The following is an 11,689-nucleotide window of genomic DNA, read 5'->3' as shown; positions in this document are numbered from 1 at the left end:
TAATAACCTTTACTGGAGATTTTACTGGAGTACGTACTCAAGAGACAAGCTGCTTTAGAAAGCCGTCCACCTATTCAGAATACAGAAACACATTCTTGTGGCGCAAAACTACTCTTCCTGTCTTAAAAACTAGTATATGAGTGAACTTTAGTTCCAAGCAATACACATAGTTCTCAGAAAAAAGTCTGAATACTTGTCATTGAACAGGAGGGAATTAAAAAAACACACCTCACAGGTATCCTGTCTTGATTTTTAATGACTAAATGTAACAAAACCAAGCAACAATGAATGACAATTGTACATTTACATTCAGTAATTTCTGATGTGTTAGTCTGTAAGTTGTGAACTGACCTCAGTACTTTTTTCCTCCTTATCCCTCCTCCCCATCTCACATGGAAGATTTATATACAGTGCAGCTCTGAACTACTGCTCAACTCAGTAGAAATATTTTAGTTACCTTCAGTAGGAAAGTCATTAAGTCAAACATGGAAATAAAAAACTTCTCTGACCTCTGTTTTAATGTCCCGTACCTCAGTGCTTGCTTTTATTTATCAGAATACCTTAACTAATTACAAGATTTGTATTTTTTTCTACTACCAGGAATGTTCTGGAAGTTCACACGTGTTTCCTTTTGAAATGGCTACTTATTTCAAAAGCTGTTACTTGATACACGTGTATGATTTACATGATCCAAGATGTGCAACTTAAATTTCTAATGTAGTCATTTAATTTAATAGTGCAAATACAAAACTAAGTGGACCAAAAAAAAGAAGTTTTCTTACAGGACAACCTTCTTCAACCCTTAGTATTTCAGAAAGACAGCTTTGTGGATCCTGTTCAGAAAGAAAAACCACCATTATTTGTTTTGTGTTCATAGATGGATCCCATGAAGGAGAACAGATGTTTATAATTCATTGTGTTGAAGACCTTGAGAGATTCTGCTGGATAAGTCTTGCAAGTGCTTCTTTACCTAGCAGGAAAACAAAACAAATAAAACAAATTTTAATAAGACAATGAATAATGATGAAAAAGTAAATAAATTAATATAATATATTCAGAGTTTGCTATCAGTACTTGTGACAAAAGTACTCAGCTTTTAGGAAGGGCTGAGACTAGGGAGTTTTCAGGCATTTTAGAATTAGTTTATAAAAACAATTGTGTATCCTGTAATAAACATGGAGCACAGGTGTGCCTTAACCTCCCACTCTTAAAGTCATTCACATTGCATGAAAAATCAGCACTGGATAATTGGCATTCCCTCTGCTACTGAGTTAAATTTTCAACATTTATACATACCTTATATCCAAGCTCTTTTGTTTTTTCTTCCAGCATGGCATATTTCTCTCTATTTCTGTTCAGATGTTCCTTATCTCCAGTTCCCTCTACATGTTTCAGTTTCTCGTGTGAAATCTCTAGTTGTTTCTGGTAGTGATGGTGTTTCTCAATTTTTGCTTCAAAGTGTTTCAGCTCCTCCTAAGACAATAAATACAAACAGCTTCACAGTATCCTCTTTCCTCTCTTTTATTGCAAAACATCCCTAAATACTGTTTTATTGAATTTGGCACTGTAAGTTTTTCAGTTCTTTGCTTCTTAAGAATGTCTGTACAATACATTATCACCACCACCCGGACACCCAGTTTTGAAGGAAGATGTTGAAAACAACTTGCTGCAGAGACCTCAGTTTGAGACTGCTGATGTCTTTGAGGTGCTAGGAGATGACAGCAGTGAATATCAAATAAAAGTTTATGTATTCTTACTGTTGGAATAGAGTTTTTCTTTTCGCTGGGGCAGATATAAAGGCAAAATTTACCTCTTACGCTACTGTAAAATTCTGACAAAAACATCTTACTGAGGTTAGTAGAAGCCTTGCTGGAGACTTCAGCAGGCTTTCCTCTGACACTTGTAAAAGCAGGGCCACTGCATGTAGTGTAATTAAAACACAGTTGCTTCTTTTGTAATGCAAGAGAATTGGGCATTGGGCTACATGTGAGTAAGTAAGACGACACTTCCGTTTTGCTGATTATAATGGAACCATACACATGACTAGTTTCGTATATTTCAAATATCCTGATCAAAGATTGTTATTTGGTGTCTGATAGAAGAGCAAGATAGAAGTGACTGCATTAAGTGTAACACAGAACATTTAAGTGGGAAAATAGCTTTCCATACGAGATTCTACATACCCGAAAAGATTCAAGTTCTTTCTCAGTGAAATTGGCTGATTTCGCCATGTCCCACAAATCGATCACCCTTGGTTCTTCAAATTCTAAAGAAACACATATCACTGAATGAAAATCCAGACATAATGCCTTTATGCCCACCTCCTGTGCATGATGAGTGTCCCTTTGCACACACATACAAAAGGATACACTAAACACTGCATTACTAATATGTCTATATGGAGGAAAAGGGAGAAAAAATCCAAGTACTTAACTTAGAACTATAGCATTGTAGGAAGTATTTTTTAAAAAGCAAAAAAACCCCAAACCCTAGAAACTGAATAATGGTGTTGTTTGCCCTGCATATTGTCTCATATATCTGTCTTCCTGTTACAGAAGGCGTAATATCCCTTCCCATGTGGGCATGGAATACAGAACTACACTCTTTACAGGTTGTTGCTCTCCTTACATTAGGCTTTTAGTGTCAGCTTGTAAATAGAACAACCTGGCTCTATCTTTTCAGCTCTTAGTAGCAACACCATGTACTGTGACACTAAATAATCATTACTTTCCCATTGATTTTTTAAAAAATGAAATTGATACCAAATAAACATAAAAAAAAATACTGTATCATACCACTGGTGGCATCATATCCCTGGTGACTGACTTTTCGCAAACGCTCAAATCCCTGATTGATGCTTCTTAGCTTGTCTTTGAGCTCTCTGTGTTTGTTGTGCAAGATTTCCTCTTTCACCAGGTTCTCTTCAGATGGGTTGATGACATTTTTGTGGATATCTGTTGAAATATAAAAGTGTTATTGATTCTGGGTCAAATCCTGATAGGCCTAAAGCCCCAGAAATCCCTCAAATCTGGAGAAAATAAAATATTATCAGTTCTCAGCATCTGAGTTGAGTATAATAAAGCACTGACACTAGACTCTGAGAAGCAATAACTCCATTTGCGGGTTAATACTATGATCAATGCTCCTCAGTGCTCCGGAGGGTGCTATTACAGAAATGCCTTTTACCTCTTATGACTACCAGTCACAGTTTTAGTAAGGGAATGTTCTTATTTTCTTAGGCTAGCAATATCCCAAGAAAATGTGATAGATATGGCTGATACATCCCATGCCCTTCACCCAGACATTTCTTGAGCCAGTCGGGACATCCAGTGTTGAAACGACTTCCAGCAGCTTCAGCTCTACAATGAGAATGTCACGCTGCCTGTGAGCTTTAGAAAACTTTGGCTCTAACAAAATTTTTGCTAGGATTAGTACAGCAAACTGGATTCAGCTCCTCAGTGCTTTAGCATGAAGCTCAGTGCCAAAGATACATATCCTCTTGGGCTCCCACTACTGAGATAAAAAATGCATATTCTGTAGATTTAGGATCACATTTTGCAGCAGTGCTTACTGCTTAATTTCTAGTAAACTACAACAGCCACCATTGGTAATCTGATGATGTCTTCCATGCTTGTAACATAAGCAAGAATCAGAAAACTGAAATGGCAATGCTTTCATTAGCTTGCAAGACTTTTGGCAGCAAATGCAGAACTAAACCTGGCAAGTATCTGGGAATGTCAGCATCTGCAAAGCAGTTCTGGCAGAAATGTCAGACTTAAGGAGTTTCAAAGAAACTTGGAAACAATGGAGGCAGTGGACAGAGAAACAGTTGTACTGATCCCAAAGCATCAGACAAATGTTCAGACACCTTCTGTTCTGCTCACGGTCTCTAGCAGAATATTGTATTCACGAATCTTTTCTTTGTGGTGCTTAAACTCTCGCCAAAGCTTATCCAATTCCTCATCAGAGAACTTCCCGGAGGTCTTGGCCTGAAAGAAACGTGAACTCATTATATTTCCCAGGCCAAATGCTCTGACATGCACTCACCTATCAAAACATCCCACTTCCCACGATATTTAGAAAATTATTAAGCCCATCTTTTCTTTAAGATCTTTTGTTTTGAACCTCTTTGTATTAGTATGACGGCAGGATTTAGACATGATGGGACATAGTGGCTTTAATCATATCCCAAAGAAGTTTGCTTCAGACCTTCAAAGCCAGACTTGCTATGGCCTACCCAGTGAAAAGCCTCTGTCATTTCTATTCTGTGGAAAACAATTTGATCAATAAGTAAGGGCCGTGGAGACACATATGCAACCAACTGTTTGAATGAGGACTGCAGTATGATATTAAGCACAGTCTTTACTCAAGAAATCTTATTCTACTGGCCAGTGAAGATTTTATCACTACCATACTCTGCAGTGATTTGTTTCTCTCAGGACTACTTTTTAGCAACGAGGGAAGCACTGGTCAGACAGCTGGCACACAACACACAATTCTAGTGACATACTTCCTGCAATGTATGACCAAAAAGTGAACATTTTTGATACTTATGCAATCCCAACTCTTTTTTTTTGCTTAGGGAATATTTCTAAGTGATGCACTTTACTGTTCCCCAGAGTGCATGACATCATGTTCCTTGCCAGAGCTGCATGTAGTTACAGTAACATTTTAAAACCCAGCAAATCTTTTTCTCTGCTTTGCTACCACCACATTACCCAACTCTAAGAATTCTTTGCTTTATCTACTTGTTTCTAAAAACTGCATTATCTCATTTTTGTAAATTACTTTGCCAGTCTTAACTGCCCAAATAGACCATACACTTTCTACTTTTTATGCATGAATGCAAATCCTGGAAGGTTTCATTTGAATACCACGTTGGTTAAGTTCTTATTTAACACCCCCCAAACACCTTTCTAAAAATTCCACTAATAAGTTATATTTTAAATGTATAATTTTTAAAAAAGCCCAGAAAGGACAAGAAGAAAAACAGGAAAAAAAAACCACAACAACAAAACAAACAAACAAAACAAAGAGAAATCATGAATTTAGTGAAATTTGAGGAAGAATTGTGTTCATCTTTAACGGAGCCAGGGCCACAGAAGGACAGATGCAGATCTCTGCCTTCTGGGGTCAGTGACAGCGCCCAAGGGAACAGCACGGAGGTGAGACAGGAGAGGGTCAGGCTGGGTGTTAGGGAAAGGTTCTGCACTGAGAGGGTGGCTGGGCACTGGGACAGGCTCCCCAGGGCAGTGGTCAGAACACCGAGCTGCTGGAGTTCAAGAAGTGTTTGGACAATGCTCTCAGACATGGTTGAATTTTTAGGTAGCCCTGTGTGGAGCCAGGAGTTGGACACGAGGATCCTAGTGGGTGCCTTCCAACTCAGGATGATTCTATGATCTTATCCTCCATGACTGCTGTGGGTGTTTTCTTTGGCAAAGAGCACCTGCCACATCTAGTGACCTGGATGCAGGTGGGATGCCCTTAATGCACAAAGATCTGAGCTACAGAGCACAGCAGCTTGGCCAGTACTTAAAAAACAAAGCAGTAAACCTATTCAGTTCCAAATATGAGAGCACTCAGAAGAGAAGAAAACACAGATTTCCAACATGGCAATTCCTGGAAATTTTACCCACCTTGCTCCATAATTTTTCCAGTCTTGGATCATCCAGTGTATCGCTTTCTGTACCATCTTTAATGTAGTTGGTATCGACTAGTTGAGAGTCCTTCTTTCCATTCATTCCATACTTTGTCATAATGACTGCACGGGGAATAGAAGACACATTAAAACCAACTATGGGTGTATGGAAGATGATAGGCTGCATCCTTAACTTCCAGAGCTGGATTTTGCAGCTTAGAGTGGAGAGGCTAACAGTTTAAGACACAAAGGCCCCAGGTATAATGACTTCTGAAAACACCAGGAGCAAAGGAAGCTGTTATCCACTTGCAGTTCCCTACTCACCTCCAAAGAACTGCTGCACGCTCAGCATCTTGAAAGACAACCTAGTATTTAATGGTTCAAACACTTACACAGGTGTCTAACCATATATATATTTGATGCAAAGCTTAAACCTCTTCTGCAAAGATGTACCTTACCATTCAAATTGCGTCTAAGCTTGGCTTCTTTTTCTCCGTCTTCATCTAGCCCTTCAGCCTTCAGTTTTTTCCAGCTTAGCTCATCCTTTTCTTGTATTTTTAGATCACTGTGCAGCTCTGCCAGTTTCACAGCAGAGAGATGAAGCTAAGGAGAACAGAGAATGGTTTGTTTTCAGTTATATGGTGTCATCTCTTGCTGCAAAGTTACCTTAGAAGCCAGTACAGCACACGTAGCCAGTATAGCACAGCATTTGTTTCTTTTTACCCCTACATGGGTCTGAAGGTATGAGCGACAGCATTCATACATCTCTTGTCTGTGAACATGGCTATGCCCTCTGCATATTAATGTTAACAGACTGTGATAACGTAGCCTTCTCTCTCAGCTCTTTAGCTATGTTGACAACAGTGAAATTGTGCAGGGGTTAAAAAGTTCTATCTTTCTTGCAAGTTCCTTCAAGTAATATTTAAATGGGATTTTCCCCCTCTTTTAATGGGACTGTCTTCTGAAAACAACCCTATTGTAAAAATGCCCAGTACCAATGACAAGGAATATGAAAGAAAAAATAATTAACCTGTTGTTCCCCTTTCTTAGCTTCGTTTAGATTTAAATTTAAGTCAGAGAATTAAATCCATTCCATTCCAATAATTCACAAAATGCAGTTATGACCAAACTTCTCAAATAATGTGCCATTGCCCCCACACAACCTTTCTCGTGGACCACTTTCTAACCTCACAGTTTTCTAACCTCACAGTTCAATTGAGTCGGTAAATTTTGTCAGTACGGTTTTGCAGACTAGCAGGACATTGATGATGGCCTTACAGGTCACAGAACCACTTTATCTCAACTTTTACTAGAAACAAAGCACACAGTTTACCCAGATCACTTCTCAACATGGCTTATGCACATTATGCACATAGAAAACCTGGAGATATTCCCTTCCAACATAACAGAAGAAAAAGGGAAGATACTGAAGAAAAAAAAAAAAAAAGAAGATTTAAATGCATGATAGGTCAGCTTGAAATTTTGTGAAATACACAGAGAAAACAGGAACAAAGACTATGACTAACATGCAGTTGGCTAAGCGGTATTGCTGTAAGATGAGCCAAAATGTTCAAATTTGGCACTTCAGTTATTCACTTTAAAACAGAGAAATGACACAAATCATATTAAAGCTAAAGAACTTCTTGCATGTGTGTTTATAACAAGAAGGTGGGGTGAAGAAAAGCCTGGAGAAGAGCGGCAATCAAAAACGTGCTAGCAGCATGACTTCCAATGGCGTTCTGCCTGAGCTCTCCCAGTTGATCTACCTCAGGTCCCCGAGCAGCCAGCTCCTGGGAGGTTGGATCCAGCTCTGAACCAGCCAGGCTTATCTGTCCTAGGATATATGTATTTGCAGGATTTTTTTTCCCATTAAAATCAATTTAAAGAATACAAAAATTCTCATTTCCTGTGAGAATCCAGGATTTTTAATAAACACAGATTCAGAACTCGGTATTATTTTTCAACACCAGAAATGGATGTTTAAACTGATGCTACTGAAAAGACAGCCATTCATCTGGCTGTTAGCAGGTTATTTGAAAATAACTCGGAAAAATGTCATAAGTGTGTTACTGCACTACATTCCTTTAGACAGGAATTTACGAACCTATGCACGTTATTGTTTCTGGTTTCAGTTTAGTCTGTTCTAGTACATTCAGAGACACAAGACTACTTAATTATTGCAATTTTTTACACCAAGTTTCTCTCTGTATCTTGCACTTAGCTTACTGGAATAACTTACCAAGTTTAGAGTGGTTAGAATCATAGATAAATAAAAAAATTATAGAACATACTAAAACTTCTGAACCCTCTGCTACTAAAGCCTCTCTATACTCTTATTACTCTTATTTACTACTACTTTTGGAGAACTGTTTGATAAAAGCTAAGCACTTAACAGAAACCAGTTTAGTTATTACTTTTATGTGCTAAAAACAAACAAGCAAACAAACAACCCTAAACTTTAGTCAGCTACTCATTTGTTTTTCTGGAGCAGGCTGACCTGGACAGCCAGAGTGTCAGTGCTGTGGTGGTCACAAGTAACACTGCTTTGCTCAGCGGAATTGTGTTCTGATGTTCTGGGAGTAAAAAGTTTGCTATTAATTGTAAAGGAAAGGAAATGACTAATCATCTCACTAGTTCTGTACTCTAGCCGCTGCCTTCCAGCAGGACAGGATGAACACAACGTGGCCATTAAAAGAGTTAATGCATTCAGGGTACAGGTATAGGGGTCAGTCTGAGATCCTCCCTGGTACCTGAGGGACTTCACTGTCTTCCACTTGCTGGCAATACACTGGATATAATGACGGGCAGGCATACTCCTATAACACAGGTACACGCGACAGAAAAGAGAAACGAGACACCTGCGAGAAAACCGCAGGATCCCCAGGGGACGGGGCGCTGCGGCTGCTGCTCCGAGGTGCCCACCAGGGGCAGCCAGGCCTAAAACCCGGGGACACACCACGGCACCCCAAGGCCTGACCCCACGCCGAGGGTCTAGCGAAGCACGGCCGGGATTTTATCCGGGAGTCCCCGGGTTTTCTCCTCCGGCCGCACCGCCCCGCCCCGCTCCAGCCGCCGCGGCCGGCCCCGACCCCCGCCATCCCCCCCTCGTACCGCCGCGGACCCCACTCACCCTCTGCGCCTTCTCCCAAACCTGGTTCAGCCTCACCACACGGAACTCCCCGGTCTCCCGCCGCTTGGCCCCGGCAGCGGCCAGCCCCTCGTTGGCCTCCCGGGAGTATTTGCTGGCCCGGGAGCTAGCCGCGAGGAGGAAAGTGGCGACCAAAACTACCAGCGCCCGCGGAGCCGCCATGTCGCGCAGCGCGGGGAACTACAAGTCCCGAAATGCCAGGCAGCCTCCGCCGCTAGGGGAGGGGGCGTTTGCATCGGAAAAGGGGCTGGAAATTCTTTTTATTTATTTATTTCCCATGTAGTAGTTTCAGAGAGCACTTTCTTTCGCCCAGTTCCTAACAGGGGCCACGTGTGTCCTTCCTTTAGCGAGGTGTCGTTATCAGCTGTGTGAGGCAAAGGGGACATTGGCAGGTCTATGCACTGCACATTTGCTTGAACAAAACTTTCTGCTATTAGCACAGTATTCAAGAGTGTGCAGAAAAAAAGAATAGGCTGCTCAGGAAGGGTGGAAAGCAAGAACAGCGATAGCTCCTGAATATCCCAGTGAGGGGGAAAGGCTTGGTCCTCCTTTGGAGGTGATAGCAGGGGACAGCCCTTTGGCTTTGTTGGTGTGGGGAGAAGGAGGATGGTACGAAAAATAATGGTGACTACATTGGGTTTTTAGCAAAGGGGATGAACTATGAGAACAGCCCCCTGGTCACTGGTGCTTGCTGAGGGCAGCTCTGGGGCAGGAGTGCCCCTTGCTGCATGGCACTCACTTTCCATCACAGTGCTTCCTATGCACAGCAAGCACACAATAGGTATAGAAGGCCATTGAACATTTCTGGAGGGGATTAAGTCTGGTAAAGTATGTAATGCTGGGAAGATGTCCAATGATTAATCCAGGATGGGTATAAATCCTACCCTGGTTATTGAGAAATCCACTGAAATTGAACATTGCTATGATGGAAGCCCAGGGGATGTGCACTGGCACTGAGACGCAGGGCACATTTCATGTGGGTGTTTTTGAGGGGAAGGTGGTGAAGAAAGCTTTTCCTTCTCTCGTCTTCTCTTTTTATATAAATCCTCTGTGCACTGCAAAGCTTTTGTATTACGGGGTCTTTGGTATAGCTGGACATTTCTGTATTGAGTTTTGTTTAGAATGGTGCCAGAGCCTGGCTGGTGGTGGAAGCAAAGGTTCACTTCATTAAGTGGACCTCATGTGTGACCTTGAGCAAAGCAAAGCATAGTGCTGTAGTACTGTCAACACCAAGCCTTCATGCATTATAAATCAGTACTGTGGAAACAAATAGATTGTGTGAACTATAATGAGATTTCTGAGAACGATGCCCTGAGGAGGATTTTTACTGGACTTATTTTTGCCTCATAAGCAATATAAAGCATCTTTCTTCTCTTCCACATTTTCCTAAGTTAACACTGAGATTCTCAGTTATATGGGCTGAGAAGCTGTTGCTGTAAAACTGAATTGCAGAAGCAGGCAAAAGTATCACAGGCTTGCCTCATTTCTAAAATAAAGGGAGATATTGATGTTTTTCGAACATTGTAGTATGCTAGTGAAATGATGGTGGGAAAACACGCCCTTCAGATTTATCCAAATCTTCTAGACTGCTCCACATCAGTTTTAGGTTCTAGAGCTTGATTTAGTCTCATTATTACAGTATATATGTGTATTGTTGAGTCATTTTGGAACAGATGGTTTCATATTGTCTGTCATTTGAAGTATTGATTGAATTTGCAGTCTCTCTGCAAATAAAGTAGACCTCAATGCTATATAAACTATTACAGATTTCCACTCTTTTTCTTGTACTAAGCTTAGCTATGGGTAGCTTTGCACATTTGTTTGCTTGAAGTTTTGAACTACAATGGGGAAAAATTCAGAAAGAAGGAGTAGATATAAGGAATAAGGAGTGTAGGAGTGTTATTTTGCTTATGATATATTGTTGTAAGGGCACTGGACAGTCAGATACATCTGTAAAGTGAGTATTCAGTACCACCGCTTTGTTTTGTTGTGCATGTGTTGGACCAAGTGCTTCACTCCCACAAGTAAAAAGCCAAAATGATTCTACTGACTTCTGTTTAGAGACTTCAGATTTATGTTGGTATAGATGAGGCCAAACTCATCACAGAATGCACCTTAGGGTAAATAAAAAACGCAGTGGGAGGTAATGGAAAATCAACTCTGTAACAGTTTTCCTTTCTTTTGCACTTTGGGTTGAATTCTCCCTTAATTTTTCCCTTGCATAATAGAAAAGCAGCTCAGCTGAATCCCTGGGACTCTGCCAAAACTGATAGAAGCAGTGGAAGTGTTAAGCCTATTGTCTAGGAGTCTATTGATTGCATTGTCCCAAAGGACAGTTTCTGAGTTGACAGACCATAGCTTTTTTTTTTTTTTTTATTATTATTATTATTTGTTCTTTATTATCCTTATTAAAAAAAACAAAAACAACCAATAACAAAACATGATGTAGACCACACTCAGAAGTCCTTCTTCTGCCCTCTGCTCACTTGAAAACCAAATTAGAGAAATTTGGAATGAGGATGACATTGCAAAGCTGTAGAAAGATCAGAGAAAGTCTAGGTTAAAAGAAAGTCTTATGACATTTATGGAACAGTGCAGAGCTCCTGGTAAAATAACAGAGAGGAGGGCTTTAAGTCATTCAGAGGCTTGAAGGTGATCTAAATTGAATAGTTCTGAGTACAGTGTTGGGAGATCTTTACCTTTAAGATTCAGTTTAAGAGCTGGATCTGTTGGTCCTGGTTTCAGTTTTACCAAAATCTGTTCACCATTGAATTTGCCCATTGACATGTTCTTATACATCTAAAAACAGAAATAAATAAAAACTGCCTGCCATTTCAAATACTCTGCTGCTGAGCTCTGGGGGGGGGGATGGAGGGGATGGAGGGGGGGGGGGAAGCAAGCAA

The 11,689-nt window shown here is 40.6% G+C and overlaps 1 protein-coding gene across 1 annotated transcript; it reads right to left on the bottom strand.

Annotated features, from left to right (window-relative positions):
- Positions 1–238: 238 nt before the first annotated feature.
- LRPAP1 (LDL receptor related protein associated protein 1) lies at positions 239–8,964 on the bottom strand. The gene is made up of 8 exons (XM_032187160.1): positions 8,769–8,964; positions 6,097–6,241; positions 5,637–5,761; positions 3,869–3,989; positions 2,796–2,954; positions 2,184–2,266; positions 1,297–1,473; positions 239–970 (listed from the first exon to the last, which is right to left on the bottom strand). The coding sequence occupies exons 1-8, from the start codon at positions 8,946–8,948 to the stop codon at positions 905–907; spliced, it is 1,056 nt and encodes a 351-aa protein (XP_032043051.1). The 5' UTR covers positions 8,949–8,964; the 3' UTR covers positions 239–904.
- Positions 8,965–11,689: the final 2,725 nt, after the last annotated feature.

The sequence above is a fragment of the Aythya fuligula genome, chromosome 4 (assembly GCF_009819795.1).
Source record: "Aythya fuligula isolate bAytFul2 chromosome 4, bAytFul2.pri, whole genome shotgun sequence".
NCBI lineage: Eukaryota > Metazoa > Chordata > Aves > Anseriformes > Anatidae > Aythya > Aythya fuligula.
The sequence above is the reverse complement of the archived record's forward strand: the minus strand, read 5'-3'. Positions and strand labels throughout refer to the sequence as shown.